Source organism: Equus asinus, chromosome 5, assembly GCF_041296235.1.
Source record: "Equus asinus isolate D_3611 breed Donkey chromosome 5, EquAss-T2T_v2, whole genome shotgun sequence".
In the NCBI taxonomy this organism is placed as follows: domain Eukaryota; kingdom Metazoa; phylum Chordata; class Mammalia; order Perissodactyla; family Equidae; genus Equus; species Equus asinus.
The window spans coordinates 24457463-24480093 of NC_091794.1; the positions used below are offsets into that span (position 1 = coordinate 24457463).

The 22631-nt window shown below is 39.5% G+C and overlaps 1 protein-coding gene across 2 annotated transcripts in view; it reads right to left on the reverse strand.

Moving 5' to 3' along the window:
* ROPN1 (rhophilin associated tail protein 1) overlaps positions 1-22631 on the reverse strand; it is a 34837-nt gene that overhangs the window by 4359 nt on the left and 7847 nt on the right. The window contains exons 1-4 of one of the 2 annotated variants that reach the window (XM_070508997.1): positions 9617-9683; positions 8491-8618; positions 3194-3311; positions 1731-1892 (exon numbers count right to left, since the gene is read on the reverse strand). In XM_070508997.1, coding sequence (XP_070365098.1) covers positions 1731-1892; positions 3194-3311; positions 8491-8606 — 396 coding nt within the window. In that variant the 5' untranslated portion in view covers positions 8607-8618; positions 9617-9683. Of the gene's footprint in view, positions 1-1730; positions 1893-3193; positions 3312-8490; positions 8619-9616; positions 9684-22631 lie in introns of those variants that run through there. The other variant, XM_014866862.3, reaches the window with a different exon arrangement.

Here is a 22631-nt window from a genome sequence, read left to right on the forward strand (position 1 = left end):
CAGACATCTCACAAGGTGGTGAGGGGAAGCCTGGGAGCAGATGAGGACAACCTGGAAGAGACTCCAGGAGGCCCTGAGCACTAGTGAGAATGATGATGAGCTGGTAGGGGACTACTGTGCTGTGAGAGAGAAGAGACCAAAGACTTCAGCTGCAAGCAGCTAGCAACCCCAGAGATGAGTATTTCCATGGCGATCAGAGGTGCCAGAGGGGACCAAGGGATGTGGGGAACCTGTCATTTGGCTGCTCTGAGGTCCCAAAATCACCCCTTTCCTTACGCACTCAACTGCCATCTTGAAGAGAGGAGCGGTGAGGAGAAATCTGAGACCGGGAAATTTACCGTAAAGCTGCCTCAGGTACTGCATCAGATGAAAATTCCTGGATTGGAGTGACTCTACTTATTTTCTTACTCCATTCTTTGTGGGCGGGGTAGGTCAGGAAGATCAGAATTAACTACTGACAAAATAAAGTACACCCCCCCCCCCACATCTCTGAATGTGGTGTGAATAAATTTGCAACCCTATGAGAATTTAATAAAACGTGTCAATTTTTTATTTTCCCTTCTGTGATTTTCCCTAATCCTTGGGGATATTTCCATGGAAGTGTGATAGGCTGATTGGCAACTCATCTGCCGCTGCTGTATTGTCCTCTCCTCTGGAGGAGAGTAACTTATTCATTATATAATGTCACTGTAAAGGACAGTGAAGAGGGAAAAAAACCCAGGAATGGCCTCTCCTCTCCTCCTCTCTCAAGAAATGGTTATGATGAAAGCTGCAGGGGAAACCTGTAGGAAAAGTTGAACTACAATATTTTGGGTAACTTTTCTCAGAAACAAAAATGTCAAATATGCATTCCAAGCATATTCGAGATGAAAGAACAAGATCATGTTTAGACAATGCTGAATGATTCCACTACCTTTTCATACCATTTGGTTTTGGCAGAGGCAATAATTTTCTCATTAATTTTTAAACTTGTACATATTTCAAGGATTTTATAAAAACCATGGTTCTGATTCATTTTCGTTTAAGTTATTCTAACAGTGTTTAACAAGAGTGTGTCCACATGGAAGATGATGCCTAAAGCTTTTAAATATATATAAACTGGTTGCAGTATTTTTTTATTTAAATCAGAAAAATGGCTTTTCCAATTGCAAACCAAGTCAAATTTGGAAAAGGCACGAATTTGTATGAACATTCTGCATCCTTGGTGATGTCATGACTATAAGTCTAGAAATAGCCTCAACGTTCCTTTCCTGCTTTCCTATCTCTGATTTTGTATCCAATTATGCTTATCAAATAGTAGTTTTCTATGAGGCTGCACCTCTTTTTAAAAGTCTTTATTGGTATATTTTCCAGGTGTCTGGAACCCAAGTATAAGCAAACCTTATTCTACAGCTGGCTCTTGGCTATCTATGGAAATATGAATGGAGGGAGTGGAGTGGTGACAGAAATAAATCTGAGTGCAGTGATTGAAATTCACAAATAATCCAAAAGTCACATTATGGTCAACCTCTCCCCAGAGCCTGATGACAGTTTTCCCCTCTCTCTCCTCCTAACACCTGCTTCTGACTGACGAGCAGAGAAACGGCCTAATTCAGAGAGAAATGAGCAGACAGGAGGAGGCGTGCTCATCATCAGCCCTGGAGAGTTGACTGCGTGTGGAGATGTACTGTCCTTCCAGGCCCTGAGAGAGATTTTTCCCTTAAGGACAAAAAGCATTAAAGCTGACTTACAACTCCGAGAGAGCTGCAAGCAAGGGCTAGAAACTTCAGCCACTCAATCTCCTCCGTGAAGCGGCCCACATTCATCACACTATTAAACAGATCTGTTGGGAGACTCAGCACCTTCCACATCTGGGCCAGCTCATCTGCATTGATGATCAGTCTACCAGCAACCTGCAGGGCAGGGGACAGACACATGACAGAGGATGAGGGACAGGATGCGAGAACTCCCTAAGAAACACCTGCCCAGGCGAAGCCCTGTGTTCTCCCAGCACACAGCATGGGGTGGGGGTGGCAGGGGGTACAAGGGGACTCTGTTGGGTGGTTCTCTCTGCAAGGGTAGAGAAATAGCCTAGACAAGAACATGCTGAGACATAATTTAATCATTTTTAACTTCAGATATCAGGATTATGGGGAAAGTATGCATTTATATTATGCTTTAATTTTTTTCTCATGCTTTTATTATCTGCTGTTTCATCCCTAGATGGTCCCCATAAGGCAGATAGAGCAGCCTGAAAATGAAACCAAGGGCCAGAGGACTTGTCTGAGACCACTAATTAGTGGTGAAGCTAGAACTAGATGTTAAGTATCTTGCTTCTGGATTCCATGAGTTCTTTGCACTAGACCTCGCTTGCATCCCTCACGCTTTCCCAGGAATGATATAGGGGTCTATGGCCTAGGTGCCTAGTGTTGCTTGATCCAGGCACCTAAGATCTCTGCCATGTCCACTGCACAAGGTACTTGGTGGTTAAGAGGAGAAAGGAATGAATGGCCAGTTGTTGGCCAAGAATGAGACAAGGATACAGACGTCCCGTCAAGCTCTACTACACCTTCCCTGGCCCTCCGATTCTAGTGAAATGCTAAGCCTCTGGGACCAAGGTAGTTGGCTAAATCAGTCCTGAATCATCCCAAATATCTCTGTCCTGGATCCTAGAATGGGGTTTGGTGGTGATAAACCGTATTTCCTGGGAGTTGGCCAAACCACAAGCTTCCTCAGACCAGACTCTCATCCATTCACCAGGCAGCTCCCAGGATATTGTGGCTGTCAAGACAGCCAGTTTTCCCCCAAAGCTAGGCACTGTCTGCATCTGGGATAACTGGAGAACTACAATATGCCCCTCCCCAAACTGTGATTGGCATCATATTATGGTCTTGATCAGCAAGGGAGACATTGTCAAGGGACTGTGGATCTGCACTTTCTGGAGGGAAGGAATTAGCATTGCACTGAGCCCCTGGACATTTTGCCAGCTTCAGGGACATATGGGATGACCCCACAGACAGCTCAGTTTACAACCTATTTCAGTAGCATTCCTGTTTCCCCAAGGGAAGATTTACTTTCAGTTCACGGTTTAGTGAACTTTAGAATGATGCTGAGTGGCCAGCTAACTGGCAGGGGAATGGTGGGCTTTTGTCTGTACCCACCCAGCCTCTACACCGTCGCCACATACCCCCTTGATGCTCCAGTACGGCCTTACCCGAGAATGCAGGATCTTCAACAGCTCAGGTGTAAGCTCTGCCCAGTTAGACAGAGTGACTCGCTCAGACCGCTCTCTCACTGGAGGAATCTCTCCATGGGACATAGCCCCAAAATAACTACAAGAAAAAAAGTTAGGAGGTGAGGGTGGCATCCTATACTCCAGTGGCCTCTGGCTGCTTTGGGAATCCCCTCCCCTCTTTTTTTCAGGAAAGGGGGTGAAGGAAAGAACATTTGTTAAGTGGCTTCTATATGCTAGACACTGTGTTTAGTTCATGTATGTATGGGAAAGCCCTACGTGTGTTACTTTCCACTCAAGGTATAGAGAATGCTAGGGAATAAAAAGATTTGCTCCTCTCAAAGGGTGAGGAATAACCAATAAAAGCTAGGTATGGAATTCCTTGAAGCATATTGGATCTGGGGTTTTTTTCAGTCACCCCCTCCTAAGTGTTTTATACACACACATGTGTACACACACATACATACATACCCATGTAGACATATATATTGTAGGAGATATATATAATATACACATTGTATATACGTATAATATACATATTATATATGTATGCAATAGGAGAGAGAAAAACAAATCATTGTCATTTTCAATCCTGCACTCTTCTATGGAGGAAGAATCCTAGTACCTAGAGAATCTTTTTTTCAAACATGAACAAAATCTTTATGCTCAGTACAATGGCTATCGACACACTTAAGGTTGGTTTTAGGTAGTAGGTGGGGATATGTAATGTTGGATAGAGAAGCTGGAAGAGAACTGAAGTCACCTGCTAAGAAAGGGGAGGAGATGGAGGTGCCCTATGTGATGGGTGAGCCAGGAGGGGATTCCAGCTGGAGGCTGGAGGCTTGGGCTTCAAGGGGGAAGCAAGGGAAGGCTGGCAGGGCACTCAAGGAGGCTCAGGTGAGAAGACAAGCCAAAGAAAGGTTAGAGATGACCTTCTATGGGGTATATGAAGCAAGATCCTCCTTTGTCTTCCCTCAAAAATTTCAGTAAAATCTGCCTACTCAGCAATGCTTTGTGGAGTGGACTTTGTTTTGTTGCAATGTGGAAAAAATACTGAGTCCTGTTTTGGGACGGGCATAAGATGAAAAGGGGCTGCCTGCAGCAGGGCATGGCCGTGAGCAGTTGACACGAGGGGCACTGATGCTGTACAGAAGGGTCTGTCTCCATCGAAAGCCTTTTGGTTGACTATCCCTGGATCACATGTCTCTGCCCCTCTCTGCTTTATTTTTTAGTACTTTCTCCAGATCCAGGTAGTATAAAAAGGATATGAGGGATTGTAAAAGCCCATTTTAGGGTCAAGCCCTACAATGATGGGGCAAACCACTGCCTGTCTCTAAGCCACACCACAATGCAGAGCTGAACTACCAGGACTAAAATAATACCTTCCAGGCACCCCTGGGATGTCATCAGCAGGGAGAGCAGAAGCAAAACTTTCAGGCCACCTTTAATAGTGTGCATGAGCCATCTCCGCAGACAGATCAGTGGTGTGGGTTCAAGGTGACAACAGGAGTGGGGTGTGGCCTCAGGCTATGGAATCAGACTTGAGTGATGTAAATGGAAGAGACAGAGACACCTGGTACCTCATTTGACGGAAGTGACTTCCCGGATAAAGAGTGACACTCAGCAGAATATCTTTGGACTTTTTCGTAGAGTTGGCTGGAGAATGTGGAAATAAGGCTGCAGTCATGGATGTGGTCCTCCATGGGTTATTCAGCTTCATTTGCAGCAAACAATTCCACAGTTACTCACATAAATTACAAATTTGTGTTGTCACACGTACCTACTCCACATAAGCTCCTGTCCTGCTGATGTCTGGTAGGTGGCTTCTCCATTGACAGCACATATGTAGGGAAATTCTTGCTTCAGTGAATTAAATACATATTTTGTCTTGGAAACATTTTGTGGAGTTCTATCGTCTAAAATTCTGCAGGTTTGCGAGTCACGTAAAACCATCTGGTAAGTGCTTTTCATGTCTGGATGGATGGAGCGTGCTCTTAGGTCATGCTCTCCTTTTTCACTGTAGTTAAACTACAAACTGCCTCTTCACGGATATCTAAAAAATTTATAGCACATGGTACAATACGGGAGCAGGCAGGCTAAACCAGTGGAGTGTTTTCTCTCATAAATGTCAGGGACAATACCAAGAAATGTCATTTTTCGTGCTGTAAAACAGCACACAACAACAATGAAATGGGGTTTTAAACTATTGTATAGTATAAAACAAAGTCTGTCTGGGTATGCCAAAAGAAATTAGTCTTCAGACGCTAAAGTTCAATCTTAGAGGTAACATATAAAATTTAGAATGGAAATCTAAACAGGGCTCATACTAGCAAAGCAATCCCATTGATGTCTCTTTTTAAAAATTTTTTTTATTGAGGTAATAATAGTTTATAACTGTGAAATTTCAGTTGTACATTATTATTTGTCAGTCACCATATAAATGTGCCCCTTTACCCCTTACGCCCACTCCCCGACCCCCTTCCCCTCTGGTAACCACTAATCTGTTCTCTTTGTCCATGTGTTAATCTTCCATATATGGGTAAAATCATATGGTGTTTGTCTTTTTCTGTCTGGCTTATTTTGCTTAACATAATACCCTCAAGGTCCATCTGTGTTGTTGTGAATGGGACGATTTTGTCCTTTTTTATGGCTGAGTAGTATTCCATTGTGTGTGTGTGTGTGTGTGTGTGTGTGTGTGTGTGTATATATATATATATATATCTTCTTTATCCAATCATCAGTTGATGAGTACTTGTACTTGGGTTGCTTCCACTTCTTGGCTATTGTGAATAATGCTGCAATGAACATAGGGGTGCATAAGTCTCTTTGAATTGTTGATTTCAAGTTCTTTGGGTAAATACCCCATAGTGGGATAGCTGGATCATATGGTATTTCTATTTTTAATTTTTTGAGAAATCTCCATACTGTTTTCCTTAGTGGCTGGGCCAGTTTGCATTTCCACTATCAGGATATGAGGGTTCCCTTTTCTCCACATCCTCTCCAACATTTATTATTTTTTGTCTTGGTGATTATAGCCATTCTAATGGGTGTAAGGTGATACTCAGTGTCATTTTGATTTGCTTTTCCCTGACGATCAGTGATGTTGAACATCTTTTCATGTGCCTATTGGCATCTGTATATCTTCTTTGGAAAAATGTCTGTTCATATCCTCTGCCCATTTTTTGATCAGGTTGTTTGTTTTTCTGTTGTTGACTGGTGTGAGTTTTTCATGTATTTTGGAGATTAGCCCCTTGTCAGATATATGATTTGCAAATATGTTCTCCCAGTTGGTGGGTTATCTTTTCGTTTTGTTCCTGGCTTCCTTTGCCTTGCAGAAGCTCTTTGGTCTGATGAAGTCCCACTTGTTTATTTTTTCTTTTGTTTCCCTTGCCCTAGTAGACATGGTATTTCAAAATATCCTTCTAAGAGTCATGTCAGAGTGTACTGCCTGTATTTTCTTCTAGGAGTTTTATAGTTTCACAGTCTTACCTTCAAGTCTTTAATCCATTTTGAGTTCATTTTTCTATATGGTGAAAGATAATGGTCTACTTTCATTCTTTTGCATGTGGCTGTCCAGTGTTGCCAACACCATTTATTGAAGAGACTTTCCTTTCTCCAGCGTATCTTCTTGGCTCCTTTGTCAAAGATTAGCTGTCCACAGATGTGTGGTTTTATTTCTAGGCTTTCAATTCTGTTCTATTGATCTGTGGGTCTGTTTTTGTACCAGTACCGTGCTGTTTTGATTACTATAGCTTTGTGGTATATTCTGAAGTCAGAGATTGGGATGTCTCCAGCTTTGTTCTCTTTTCTCAGGATTGTTTTAGCTATTCAGGGTCTTTTGTTACCCCATATGAATTTTAGGATTCTTTCTTCTATTTCTGTGAAGAATGTCATTGGTATTCTGATTGGGATTGCACTGAATCTGTAGATTGCTTTAGGTGGTATGGACATTTTAACTATATTTATTCTTCCAATCCACGTGCATGGAATATCTTTCATTTCTTTATGTCACATTGATGTCTCCTTTTATGACCACCACTGGCTTATTTTCCTTCCATTTTTAAGAGCTTCATACTGGCCTAACCCAGGAGCATGAGTGCGGTGGCTCAGAGACTCTATCATGCTCCTCTCGGGTTACATTTTGTGCCTTCTCAAAGGTGTCCACACCTTCTTCCCACCACCTGCTCCATGCACCTACTCAACCTCATGGTGAGGACATTCTCCCTTCCCCCAACCCACAGGCTCCGTTCTGCAGTCTCTCTTACTCCCCTTTCCCTCTGAAGTGCTATTAAAGAAGTCATCATCAAACAGTAAAAATAGCCTGAAAATGACCCAGGAGGGCTAGTTAGCTCCCAGCTCCTGCCCCAAGCCCCAGTTTCCCAGTTTCAGGCAGCCACTTTTGTCTAAGAATCAATTTCATAGCTGAGAAGCTTTCTATGTAAAGCTGTTTCAATCCGGGCCTGCAGCCGTTGTGTAAGCTCCTTCCATTGAGCAGCCTCGGGGAGGTTTGTCCGGAAAGAGAGCGCCTGTTTGAGGCACTGTTTTCAGCCAGGCCGGTCCTCCTCCTCATCGCTCTGATTGCCTCCTTTGTCCAGAATGCAGTGTGTACTCTTTATGTTAAGCGAACAAGTCAGTTCCAAGAAACACTAAAGAAAATAACAACTTCCCTAAAGACAAGACACCAAGTGTCTCTTGTTGGGCGCAAGAATGGATGAGTTTTAACAGCAGCGGAGGCAGGTGTCTCATTAAAGGGGTAAACCCCAGAGTGAACCTGCTGGACGGATCCCGCGCAATCCGCCCCGCGGGCTCGTTGCCTCGCTCCCCCGGGTGCACTGCTGCCATCTCGTGGGAAGACCGGAGAGTGAGGCCCCGGTTTACACCAGGGAAAGAGAAGCTCAACTCCAGCTGGATTGTGAACCCTTCTTTCCACTGGGCCAGGGGGCGGGGGGCGCAGGGACAGCGTGGAGTGTGCGTGTGCTGGTGTCATGCGGTAATCTAACTCTTGCTGATCGCCCCAGGATGCTTTGCCTATTGCCCTGGCGTCTTGTTGCTCAATCTGGTTCACTAGGGGAGAGCAACACTTCCTCGCCCAAATGGATGTATTTAGATGTGGATTTTTAAAGCACCAAAGCAATGCGACAGCTGAACATCACAAAGATTATGCTAATCAGTCCCGATGCCCAGGTTGCAGCCATGACAACCTCCTCACAGATTCCAAGAACTTCCCTCCTCCACCTCCAATGGGAGGCAGGGGCTGGAGGTAAGAAAGGAGTACGTACTCCGCAGCCCACTGGATGAGGTCCTCCGGCTGGGTCCGGATGGCGGCTTTGGTAAATTGCTTCAGCAATTCCGGCAGCTCCGGGGGGATGCATATTTGCTTATCTGTCTGAGGCATTGGTTGGTTGACCTATTGGCAGCGAAAAATAAATAAATAAAATGAGAATCTTTGAATCATAAAATGATAGGAATCCTTGACAGGAAGTCACCCAGCTTCTGATGACACTCTCAATATTGAGGAGTTCACTACCCCACAAGACAGAATGCACTCTATTGTTACACAACTCCAAGGTTACAAAGGAGTTTACTAATCCTTGCTTTTTGTAGTCGTAAATTTCTGTCCTTTACATAAAAAGACACGCAATACTTGTTCATTAAAAAAGTAGAGATCAACAAGAAGCAGTCCCCTAATGATGTCATCCCAAATGTTGGATGTCTCCTTTCAGAATTTTTTCAATGTAAATATATATTTGTATAGATAAAAGTAGTCATACAAAACAGCTTGTTTTCTCAACAGCATATCATGAACATCTTCCATGTTACACAACTCTTATTGGCCAAATATGAGTTGTAGCAAAATTTACCCTGTGAATCCTTTATTATTTGACATTAGATTATTTCCAAGTAAAAATAATCAGTAAACAACCAGTTGATGAACATCTTTCTTGACATCTGTGTGTACTTATCTACTCTAATTGCAAAAGAGAAAACTTGTACATTTCATTCAAAAAGTCCCAGGACAAATTGAAACAAAACATGAAAATCCATAAATGGTATACAACCCCATGCACAAACACCAGACTAAAAGATTTTGTCTGCTTTCAGTAGAGAAAGAGTGATTAGATATTCTGAAAAGCCCTCCCTCTTCAAAACCCCTAGATGCTGGACAAATCCCAGGAAAAATACCTTTCCAATTGCCTTGCGAAGCTTGCAAGGAAGTGAGGGAAATCTTCAAGTACCAAACAACATGAGTAAAGCAGAAACCAGGGTGGTGAGCAAATGAAGAAATGAGGGGGCCAGTATAGAAGCCAGGAATTTGAACCTTCAGACCAATGGCCAGGCAAGTTGCGAACAGACCAGGTCTTGGGCTCACAAAAAGTAAACAGCTAAACTGAAGGACTCTCTTACCGCTTCAACCCGAGACCCTCCAAGGTCTATACAGCCTCAGGGTGAAAGGGTGGGACTGAAAATATCTGCCTGTTGGCAGGGGAAGCAACACAGAGATCTGTCTCCATGGTTGCTGCTTGTTGGGGGCAAGATAGTCTCCCACGGGTTTGTAGCCACAAGCTAGTCTAAGTCTTACATTTATACCCCCAGCCTGGTCGGGAAATCCCCAGACACGAAATCAAAGCCGTTGCAGGTGGTGCTCCATTATCTTTTACGTTATGTTCTTTTATTTAGAGGAAGAGGAGTATAAAGATAGTGATTAGTTTGAGACTTTGTAAAAAGTCAAGTATGCACAGTAAAATTTCAAGGGTAATTACTATAAAAGTAATATAACCAACAAACCAGTAGAGAGGAGAAAAAATTAAAAACAACAACAACAACAGAACAACTTGATCACTCCAAAGGAAAGCAAGAAAGGAGCAGGGAAGCATAGGAAAAGTGGATAAATAACATGAGAGAAAAGAATCCATGTATATCAGTAATCACAATAAGAAAAAAAGGTCTCAAATGTGCCAGTTAAAATACAAAAATCATCACACCGGATTTTTGAAAAATCCAGCTATGGGCACATCTGAAAAGACAAAAGAACAGAAAGACTAAAGATAAAAGCCTATGTGGATCAGCAGGCAAATAATAACCAAAAGAAAGTTGATGTGGACATGTTAATACAAGAAAAAAGAAACTTTAAGGCAAAATGCGTTATTGGGAATAAAGAGGGTCACTACCTAATGATAAAAGCTTCAGTTCATTGAGAAGATAGCACAGTTGTCGATGCGTATGCTGCAGACGTCACTATGGGTGAATCTCACAATGCTGGGTGGAAAGGCAATACATTGTTTAGGGTTTCATATATACGTCATAATGTTCTAATAAAGAGCAAGGGATGATGAACACAAATTCAGAATGGCAGCTATCTGCGGTGGGGGAGGGAGAGGGATGTCCTCAGGGAGATGCAGCAGGGGTCTCAACACTATTGATGATGTTCTATGTCTTAAGCCGGATGGTGGCTACTGAGATTTCTTTATTTTTATGCCTGTGTTTACATTATGCATTTTAGTTTTTATGAACGAAATATTTCATAATTTAAAAAGAGTTACTGTTACAAGTTGATTGTTTCTGATCACTTTTCAAACCATTTTTATCTAGCAAAGGGCAGTGCCTTATTTTGCTCATATTGTCTGCATATATATTGGGGGGGTAGTAAAATATACGTAACATAAAGCCTACCATCCTATTCATTTTTAAGTGTTCGATTCAGTGGCATTAAATGCATTCACCTTGTTGTGCAACCATCACCACCATCTACCTCCAGAACTTTTTCATCTCCCCAAACTGCAACTCTACCCGTTAAACAATAATTCCCCCTTCCTCCCTCCCCCCACCTCCTGGCAACCACTATTTTGCTTTCTTTATGAATTTGACTACTCTGGGTACCTCATATGAATGGAATCATACAGTATTTGTCCTTTTGTGTATTGCTTATTTCACTTAGCATAACGTCCTCAGCGTTCATCCATGCCGTAAAATACGTCAGAATTCCCTTCCTTTTAAAGGCTGAATAATATTCCATTGTGTGGATATACTACATTTTGTTTATTCGTTCATCTGTTGATGAACATTTGGGTTGTTTCCACCTTTTGGCTACTGCGAATAATGCTGCTACGAACATGGGTGTACAAATATCTGTTCAAGTTCCTGCTTTCAATTCTTTTGGGTCTATACCCAGAAGTGGGATTGCTAGTAATTCTTTGTTTAACTGTTTGAGGAACGACCATCCTGTTTTTCACAGAGGCTGTACCATTCTACTGTCTGCATATATTTTGACAGGATCTTTTAGTTGTTCTGCAATTGTTTGATTTCTATTCAGAACACTCAGATGGCCTCATATAAATGGAGAGATGCCCCAACTCTAATTAAGTAGGCTTCCATGACACCGATAACAATGATAACCCTTGGTCAGTACAGAGCAAACTTAAGCAAAGCCTTTACTTCACCCATTGCCTCTTCTAACTGTTCTGTGACCTCTATTTTAGGGCAAAGAATCTCCAGCAAGTTCTCCATGCCTATTACCTTTTTTAATCCTCAGTCCTTCTTTAACCCCTTGCAAACTTTTCTCCTATCATTCTATTGTTCCCTTCAAATTAGTCAATTATATCTATTAACTTCTTATGTGTGCCAGATACCGTGCTAAGTGTTCTGTATATATTTTCTCATTTAATCCTCCAAATATCCCTGTGAGGTAGATTACATTATCACCACTTTACAGACAAGGAAACTAAGAAAGAGAACAAAATTTTTGAAATGACATGTAACCAGTAAGCGACAGAGGCAGGATATGAACATACACAGTGATGTGGGAGGTGGCCTGTTACACGTGACTGTCCTTTCCCTCTTGAGGCTTTCTCTTGGTTTGATGGCATACATTATTCTTGTTTTTCTGTTTTCTTCATCTGTCCTACTCTGTCCCCATAACTCTTCTTCCTCCTTCCTCCTGCTGAGCAACCGTTAGCAAACTTCCCAAAGCTCAGTCTTCAGCATTCAGAGCTTATGTCTTTCTGCCACTCTTCTTGGGAGCTCACATCCTCTCATGGCTTCATCTACCACAATCCCATCTACCACAACACCTACCGTGTTGATTATACTTGTTTGTCTGACCTCTCACCTGTGCTTCCATTACACAATTCCTACTACCTCCAGGACACATCTCCATGAAAATTCATTCTCCACCTCTCAAGTCCCCTTCCCAAATTCATTTCTGAACATGATGCCACCATTTCCCCAGTCATTTGGCCTCAAGAGCCCTAGGGCCATCCATTCTCTTCAGTCTGCTGAATCTTCTACTAAATCCCGTTGACATTTCCTTTGAAATGTGTCTCCAATTCGTCCCTTCCTCTTTATTTCCACTCTTTTTACTCTTGTTCAGCCCCTCTCACCACCCGTCATGCAGCCTCCTAACTGGTACGCCTGTCTCAGCTCACTCTCTGGTCTATTCTGTCCAGTGCGTCCAGACATGACAGAAATAATAGGTCAGAGAGCCCTGCTTACAAAAGAGCAATCATGTTCTGACTTGCAAGGTCCTTCATGATTTACACACATTATTTTTCGCTGAGGAAGATTTGCCCTGAGCTAACATCTGTTGATCTGTTGCCAATCTTTCTCTTTCTGTATGTGAGCTGCCATGACAGCATGGCCAGTGACACACAAGCAGTGTAGGTCCGTGCCCGGGAACTGAACTTAAGCCACCAAAGTGGAGCGTGCCAAACTTAACCACTAGGCCACCAGGGCTGGCCCTTATACACATAATTTTAAACTATAAATTTTTACTAGTATTTACCAACACGAATTTCCAACATATAGTCTACTTTGGCCTTTTTCCAAGAAATTATATGTCCAAAGCTTAACATTTCCTCATCCATTGTTACCAGTACTCTATCCTGCTTTTCTCTTTCCCTCAGTATGTTACTAATTCTGGGTGGCTTGCTTGAGTAGCTTCCCTCTGTCTTTCCATCTATTCAAACCCTGCACAGCCCCAAGGGTCATCTAGAGTCCATACTATGCTAGAAACCTCCCTAAAAAGACCTAGAAAACTTGGGTATCATCAAATACGATTTGTAGTACACATTTTCCATTTCATCCCATTCTGCCTTTGATAGATCTCTAAGGCTGAGCTTCCCACAAGTGGTCATGCAGAATGGGTTACAGGTACGCCTCAAGAGACTGATGGTTGTAAACTTTTTATAATGATACAACATTTACAATCATTCACAAATTCATAAGAGTTGAGATTATATTTGGATACTGTTTGGCTCAGTCAGTAAACTTCCAGATTTCAGTAATTATTGTTTTTGTGCTTAAGGTTTTACGCAGAGCACCGTCAGCACAGATGCTTGTATAGGATTTTCCCTTTTAAGAATCATGTTAAAACCATCTCCATAATTGTTTATTGCTTTAATTGCAATGTATGCAATGCATTTATTACCGGTGATAATCTTTTGTGAATATGTGCTTCAAATACTTAGTTCTTGATTTAATTTGCTCTTATTTTTCACATTATTTTCTCCCAAGAAAGAAGGTTTATGATATGTTTTCATCATTATCATCATCATTGCTTGTCCCTAATAAAACATAATTAATTCTGTTCACTTTAAATTGTGACTTGATTTACACATCTATTCTTAGCTTTTGATGTAAAATATCCCAAATCTGATTCCTGATAAAATGATTTTATGATTGAAATATTTATAGAAATAAACAATGTTTGCATCTAAAAACAAGTAATAATGGAAAATAATTTAATTGGTTCAATAGGAGAGACTGTAGGCCTTAATGTCTTACAAAGAAAAGATTTTTTTTGAGGAAGATTAGCCTTAGCCCTGAGCTCACATCCGCCACCAATCTTCCTCTTTTTGCTGAGGAAGACTGGCCCTGAGCTAACATCCATGCCCAGCTTTCTCTATGTTATATGTGGGATGCCTGCCATAGCATGGCTTGATAAGCAGTGCCATGTCTGCACCCAGGATCTGAACCAGTGAACCCCAGGCTGCCAAAGCAGAGTGTGCAACTCAACTGCTACGCCAGCACGTGGCCCCTAAAATATGTTTTAAAAAATATTTTAACTATACTTGAGTATAGGTAATATTTATATCTTGTGGAAAATCTAGCATTTTAATTATTAAATTGAATGATATTTCCAAAATTCCCCCTTATCAAATACTTGCTTTTCCAAAACTTTATGATTTATTTAAAATAGCTTAAGAAAATAGACAACCTTATTTTGTTTGAAATTGATTTGTCAAAAAGGCCTATAGTTGCCTTGAGTACTTTACATATGTTATTTATTTTCCAACGATAAAGTATAATTTAAAATTAAATATTAAGAATTTTTATTAAATCTATAGTTGAATACTTTTTAGAGATTCACAAACATATACAATAGTTGAAAATATAAATTTAAGCCACTTATTGGACAATATAGTGAGGATTATTTCAAATTTAGGTTTACTCTGATAATTTTATTCTTTGTCTGCCTACATATCTTATTTTCATGGAAAAGTTATCAAATAAAAAAATGGTGGCAGGTAAATTATGGCAGGGCCCTAGTAGAAAATATATATTATACAGATAATCTCTTAAGAAAGTAATTCTTAAAGTTTCTGGTCTCAGGACTCCTTTACATTCTTAAAACTTGTTGAGGACACTAAAGAGCTTTTGTTAATGTGGGTAGTATCTATCAATATTTATCATTTTAGACAATTTAAAATATTTATTTTAAAATAAAAATAAATCCTTTACACGTTAACATAAGTAATATATTTTTAATGAAAAATAACCATAGTTTCCAGAAACAAAAACATCTTTAACGAGAAATGTGGTTTTAGGGGCCGGCCCCATGGTGGAGTGGTTAAGTTTGTGCGCTCTGCTTCAGTGACCCAGGGTTTCGTGGGTTCAGATCCTGGGCGCGGATATAGCACCACTCATCAGGCCATGCTGAGATGACATCCCACATGCCACAACTAGAAGGAGCCACAACTAAAATATGCAACTATGTACTGGGGAGATTTGGGGAGAAAAAGCAGAAAAAAAACTCTGGCAACAGTTGTTAGCTCAGGTGCCAATCTTCCAAAAAAAGAAACGTGGTTTTACATTTTTGTAAATCTTTTAATGTCTGGCTTAATAGAAGATGGCTAGATTCTTATACATGCTTTGCATTCAATTTTTTGTAATATCACACATCATGTCGCTTCTGGAAGACTCCACTGTACACTCTTAAGAAACAGAGAATGAGAAAGACATATAATGTCTTTTTATTGCAAAAATTATTTTATTAAGTATTATTGCAAAAATTGTTTTAACTTCATGGCCTCCTACCCTCCAAAGCATCAAGGATCCTCACAAGTTCCCGAAACCACACTTTGAAAACCACTGGTTTATGAAACTGTTTACAAAAGTGTTTACGACAGTAGTTTACATCAGATGGAGTTCGAGAAGCTAATTAAAAGGTCACTTTAATTTAATTTAATTAAGAACCAAGCCAAAATGTCTCCCACCATTACAGACTCACTCGTTTTGCCAACCTGCCTGGGAAATGACCATGTTTGGGACCAAATGAAGTAAAGGAAATATAAAATGTGCTACTCTGGAATAACACTATTAGAAGATGCATCGATGACACTCTCCACAAGACTAATTAATCAAAGCATTTCCCTGCAGAGTGATAAATCTGCAGATGTTAGTGACAGGGTTCAGTTAATAGCACTAGTCAGAATCCCTGGACAAGAATATTAATTGTTTTGCCAAAAAGTACCAAAACAAATTACTCATGATCAAGTATGTGGAGCTGTAATTAAATAAAACAAATAAGATTTTCAGGATTACGCAGGCACAACGGTTTCTGTACTGGTGGGAAAGCTGTGACGACAGGAAGGTTCCCCATGTTCTGAACACCTGAGATGCAAGGATGAGACTGTTTTGTTATCATAGAGCTCTAGACCATAAGTTCACCTATAGATGTGAATTCACATTGAAGGATGTTACTAATAAAATCCAGGCCACTGGGGTTCCTTCTGTTTTCAGCTTTATGTGAAGAAACAGTCTGCTGTTTCCTACCAAGGTATCTATCAAAGGAAAAGCTTTTTTTTCTGGAGGCTATGAGCTGAAAGAGGAACTGAAAAAAACCATGTCAATGATCTTTATTGCAGAATTGAAGACAGTTTATTGTCTTCAGGAAATTGGCTTACTTGATATTTTTGAGCACCAGAATGAATTTAATCAAAATTGCAAGGAAGGTGTGAAAATATAATAAAATATACCAACCATGCTCATGGATTCAAAGGAAATGTGAGGAGAGAAGTGGCTCAGTGGGGAGTTTAATTGATATTCTAACTTCAATCCTAAAGAAGACTAGTAGCGAAACATCTGTTGGGTGTCCCATTATTTGGAAACACATGATATGAAAAAGTTCAAGTGCATTAGAAATCCATTCATAATATTGCAAGAATTTCAATGAAAGAAAGAAGAAATCAAATGATCCAAATTCTGGTTAATAATGAGAAAAGAGTTTCTGTCAATTGGAGAAAAATCAATAAATACCCTTTTAACATTTGCTAAGACTCATCTGTGAGGCAATTTCTCACTAATGGTGTCCATAAGAATTTGAAGAAAACATCCTTAAAAATTTTTGGTCAGGAACTGCATGTAGCCATTTCAACGTAAAACTTGATATAAAGCAAACTCATGATAAGAAAGCAAGCTTGAAATTTCTTTAAAAAGTTTAAAAGTATTTGTTTGGAAGTTTTATTCAAATTAAGCATTTAATATCATCAGACACTGTATATTTTAGATTTTATTATAATTATGTAATAAAATATATTGACTTTTTTCATAAGCTCCCTTTAGACCTCCCTATCCCCTACAGTTTACCCTCCCGTGCTCACAAATATTTTTTCTGTGTGCCATGACCTGAAAAAGCCGCGCAAGCTCTGCTGTAAAGTCAACTGTCAATTACTTCTGTTGAAAAACTTTTGTTTTGTTTTAAGCTTACGTGTTATATAAGAGATTCTGATGGAGATTGAAATCAATTTCTGGTGAAAGCTGAAATTTACATAATCTAAAAACAACATTCATTAGAAAGCAAACGGTAAAAATACTGGTTGTTAAGGGAACAATTAGCTTCCAATTTACTCAACTAAAGTATTGATTAGAAGCCAGCAAGAAAGCTTGAGATGAATTAGCAAAGCTGATAAACTTCTTTCAAATGCAGAGAAATAGAGTTCCCAGTTTGCCAAAGATACCTGGTACTTTCTAAAGAAAATTGGAGCCAAGAGAAAGAAATAGGAACGTCTAACAATCCTTGGCAGAAACTCCCTTACAGAGGCAGCACGATAAGGCAGTGTAATTTTGCGTGATATAAGAAGGGAGCTGGGATTCCCTCACGAGAATTGAAGTGGCTTGCTCTAGTTGGTAGAGGGAGGGAGTCTTGAAGATTTCTGACATGGAGCCAGTCCTGATGGCCTAGCGGTTAAAGTTCAGCAGCTCTGCTTTGGTGGCCAGGGCTGGTTACCAGGCATGGAACCACACCGCTCATCTGTCAGTAGCCATGCTATGTCAGTGGCTCATCTAGAAGGACAATTAGAAGGACTTACAACTGGAATATATAACTATGTCCTGGGACTTTGAGGAGTAAAAAAAAAAGGAAGATTGGCAACAGATGTTGTTAGCTCACGACAAATCTCTCCCAGCAAAAAAACCCCAAAAAACTAATTCTGGGAAACCAATCTAATTGCCTGATTGGAAGCTATCCCAGATTAAAAAAAAGAAAAAAAAAAGATTTCTGACACCTATAGCACACCAAAGTATGAATAAATTTTAAGATAGTCATACAATTCTAAGATTGAGATAAGCTGAGTGAGTTTGAAAGAACCAGAAAAGTAGGCTTATATCAAGTTAGGCTTCATCTAATTGGCAACCACATTTGGACCCAGTTATTCTTTAGGCTTCACTCTATTTATTATTTTATAAAACAATAACCACATAGTCATAATCTTTTCAATACCATCCCGTGCAGCACACTCCAACCTCACATCACCTCTACTCTCTAGCTCCTTCCCTCCTGCTTCTGCATTCGTCTTTGCCGTTCCCCAACAACACAGTTCTGTTTCTTATTTAATCTCCAATGAATGACTTTCCCCTCAGGCCTGCATCTCACTCAACTCTTTTCCTCGCTCTCAGTAGAAAGTTACTTCCTACCTGAGCGAGATCAAGGATGTCAGAATGAATTCACGCTGCCTTCCTTTGGCCCTTCACAATCAATCTCTTTGATCTCATGTTCTTTCCTCTGCCCTTGAGCTCTTAGTTCTTGCCTTGTCCAAGACCTGAGGAACCAGACTTTGACCGTTACTTCTCAGCATTCTCCAGAAAATTTAATCTTTTCCATTTCCCTGGTACCGTCTCTTTCATCAGTTAGGCACAGTCTGGACTTCTCTTTTAAAAATGTGGTTTTTTTACCTTACTCATTTTCCAATGGACTAATTCTCTTTTTCATTGTCATACTTCCTATGTGCCCTGAGGACTGACTCCCTTTTCTCTCCAGACGATCCCTCCTCCTTTAACCTTTGATAAAGCTTCCATCCTGATTATTGTCCTGAAACTGCTTTCACAAATATGAATACCACCAAAGTCTCCCTGACTGCTAATCTAGTGATTTTTCCCATAACACTTATTTTTCTTGGCTTCTGTATTGCATTTGAAAAATGGATCACTCTCTCCTGGATTACCTTTATCCATTGGATAATGGTAATCAAGTCTTGCTTTCCTAACTCTGTACCATTCCTTTTTCATTTCTATTGCTCACTTTTGTCTCCACCATCACTTTTTAGAAGTGCTTCCTAAGGCTTGGTCCCTGGCTGTTTTGTGTTTTATAATCTATACTTTTTTCTCTCAAATAGCTTATTTGTTTTTATGAATTTTGGTAAATGTTCCATGTGCACCTGAAAAGAATGTTCATTCTACAATTGTCAGGTATGATGCTCTATAATTTGTCAAGAGGTTTAATCATGTAGTTCAAATCTTCTATATCCTTATTCACTTTTTTTCCTGCTTATTCTATCAGTTACCAAGAGAGGTGTGTCAAAATCTCCATCTGTGAGGTAGTTTTGTCCATTTCTTCTTTTAGTTCTGTCAAATTTTTCTTGATAGATTTTCAAGCTCTGTTATTAGGTGTATACATATTTAGGATTTTAAAATCTTCTTATTGAATTGACTCTTTTATCATTATGAAACATCCCTCTTCATGTCTAGTTTTGTCTTAAAGTCAACTTGGTCTGCCAGCTTTCTTCTGTTTAATTTTTGCAAGGTACACATTTTTTCCAAGTTTGTCTTTCCATCTCTTCGTGTCCTTTTGTTTAAAGTGTGTCTTTTGTAAACAGCTTTAAAAAATATACTCTGAAAATTTTGTCTATCAGTTGGATCACTTAGTCCATTTGCAATTAATATAATTACTGATATAATTTTTTTACCATTTTGTTTTCTGTCATCTTTATTATTTTCTTGCCTTTTTAAAGCAATCAAATATTTTTTAATATTCTAATTTTTCTCCTCTGTTAGCTTTTGAGCTACATATTCTTTTATTATTTCTTTACTGATTACCCTAAAGATTACAATTTGCATCCTTAATTTATTTATGCTAAACTAATACTTTTACTTTGTGAATAATGAAACTACCTTATAACAATTTAATTCAATTTCTTTCTCCACTCTTTGTACTATTGTTTTCACTCATACTATTTCTATATACATTTTATTATTGTTAACATATGAAATTATTATTTTAAAATAGTCAATATTAAATTATTTTAATAGAGTCAATCCCCTACTTGTCTCTGGGATCATTTTCTTTCAGCCTGAAGAACTCTAATGTTTTCTATAGTGCAGCTTTGTTAGGAAGAAGTCTGCCATTTTTTGTGTGAAATGTATGTATTTTGCCTTTCTTTTTCAAGGACATATTCACTGAGTATGGAATTTCTAGGTTAGCAAGTTTTTCCTTTCAGCACTTGAAGTGTGCAATCCCATTATCTTTTGGTCTCCATAGTTTGTTAAAAAATAAGCCAAATTTCTTTATATTGCTCCTTTGAAGATAATGTACCTTTTCCCCTCTGGCTGTTTTTATGATTTTTCTCTTGATCTTTGATTTTCAGTAGTTTGATTAACTATGATATACCCAGGTGTAATATTCTTTTATGTATCCTTTTTGGGGGTTTCCTGAGCTTCTTGGACCTGTGGGTTGATGTCTTTCATCAGTTTTGAACCGGTGTTGAGCTTTACTTCACCAAATGTTGACTCTGCCCTTACCTTCTGAAACTCTAATTCTCTCTCTCTCCTTACCTTCTGGGACTCTAATTATATCTTTTTTTTTTATTTTTTATTGATTAAATCAGTTTTTTTTTAATTAATGTTATGATAGATTACAACCTTGTGAGATTTCAGTTGTACATTTTTGTTAGTCATGTTGTGGGTACACCACTTCCCCCTTTGTGCCCTCCCCCCACCCCCCCCTTTTCCCTGGTAACCACCGATCAGATCTCCTTATCAATATACTAACTTCCACCTAGGAGTGGAGTCATATAGAGTTCATCTTTCTCTGACTGGCTTATTTCGCTTAACATAATACCCTCGAGGTCCATCCACGTTGCTGTGAATGGGCCAATTTTGTCTTTTTTTATGGCTGAGTAGTATTCCATTGTGTATATATACCACATCTTCTTTATCCAATCATCAGTTTCTGGGCATGTAGATTGGTTCCACGTCTTGGCTATTATAAATAATGCTGCGATGAACATAGGGGTGCAACAGACTCTTGAGATTTCTGATTTCAGGTTCTTAGGATAGATACCCAGTAATGGGATGGCTGGGTCATAGGGTATTTCTATTTTTAACTTTTTGAGAAATCTCCATACTGTTTTCCATAGTGGCTGTACCAGTTTGCATTCCCACCAACAGTGTATGAGGGTTCCTTTTTCTCCACAACCTCTCCAACATTTGTCACTCTTGGTTTTGGATGTTTTTGCCAATCTAACGGGTGTAAGGTGATATCTTAGTGTAGTTTTGATTTGCATTTCCCTGATGATTAGCGATGATGAACATCTTTTCATGTGTCTATTGGCCATATTCATATCTTCTTTTGAGAAATGTCTGTTCATGTCCTCTGCCCATTTTTTGATCGGGTTGTTTGTTTTTTTGTTGTTAAGCAGTGTGAGTTCTTTGTATATTATGGAGATTAACCCTTTGTTGGATAAGTGGCTCGTAAATATTTTTTCCCAATTAGTGAGCTGTTTTTTTGTTTCAATCCTGTTTTCCCTTGCCTTGAAGAAGCTCTTTAGTCTGATGAAGTCGCATTTGTTTATTCTTTCTATTGTTTCCCTCAACTGAGGAGTTACAGTGTCCGAAAAGATTCTTTTGAAACTGATGTCAAAGAGTGTACTGCCTATATTCTCTTCTAGAAGACTTATTGTTTCAGGCCTAATCTTTAGGTCTTTGATCCATTTTGAATTTATTTTGGTGTGTGGTGAAAAAGAATGGTCAATTTTCAATCTTTTGCATGTGGCTGTCCAGTTTTCCCAGCACCATTTGTTGAAGAGACTTTCTTTTCTCCATTGTAGGCCCTCTGCTCCTTTGTCAAAGATTAGCTGTCCATAGATGTGTGGTTTTATCTCTGGGCTTTCAATTCTGTTCCATTGATCTGTGCACCTGTTTTTGTACCAGTACCATGCTGTTTTGATCACTGTAGCTTTGTAGTATGTTTTGAAATCGGGGATTGTGATTCCGCCGGCTTTGTTTTTCTTGCTCAGGATTGCTTTAGCAATTCGCGGTCTTTTGTTGTCCCATATGAATTTTAGCATTGTTTGTTCAATTTCTGTGAAGAATGTTCTTGGGATTCTGATTGGGATAGCATTGAATCTGTAGATTGCTTTAGGTAGTATGGACATTTTAACTATGTTTATTCTTCCAATCCATGTGCATGGAATGTCTTTCCATCTCTTTATGTCGTCGTCAATTTCTTTCAAGAAAGTCTTGTAGTTTTCATTGTATAGATCCTTCACTTCCTTGGTTAAGTTTATCCCAAGGTATTTTATTCTTTTCGTTGTGATTGTGAATGGGATTGAGTTCCTTTTTCTGTTAGTTCATTGTTAGTGTATAGAAATGCTACTGATTTATGTATGTTAATTTTATACCCTGCTACTTTGCTGTAGTTGTTGATTATTTCTAATAGTTTTTCTATGGATTCTTTGGGGTTTTCTATATATAAGATCATGTCGTCTGCAAACAGCCAGAGTTTTACTTCTTCATTACCTATTTGGATTCCTTTTATTTCTTTTTCCTGCCGAATTGCTCTGGCCAACACCTCCAGTACTATGTTGAATAGGAGTGGTGAAAGTGGGCACCCTTGTCTTGTTCCTGTCCTCAGAGGGATGGCTTTCAGTTT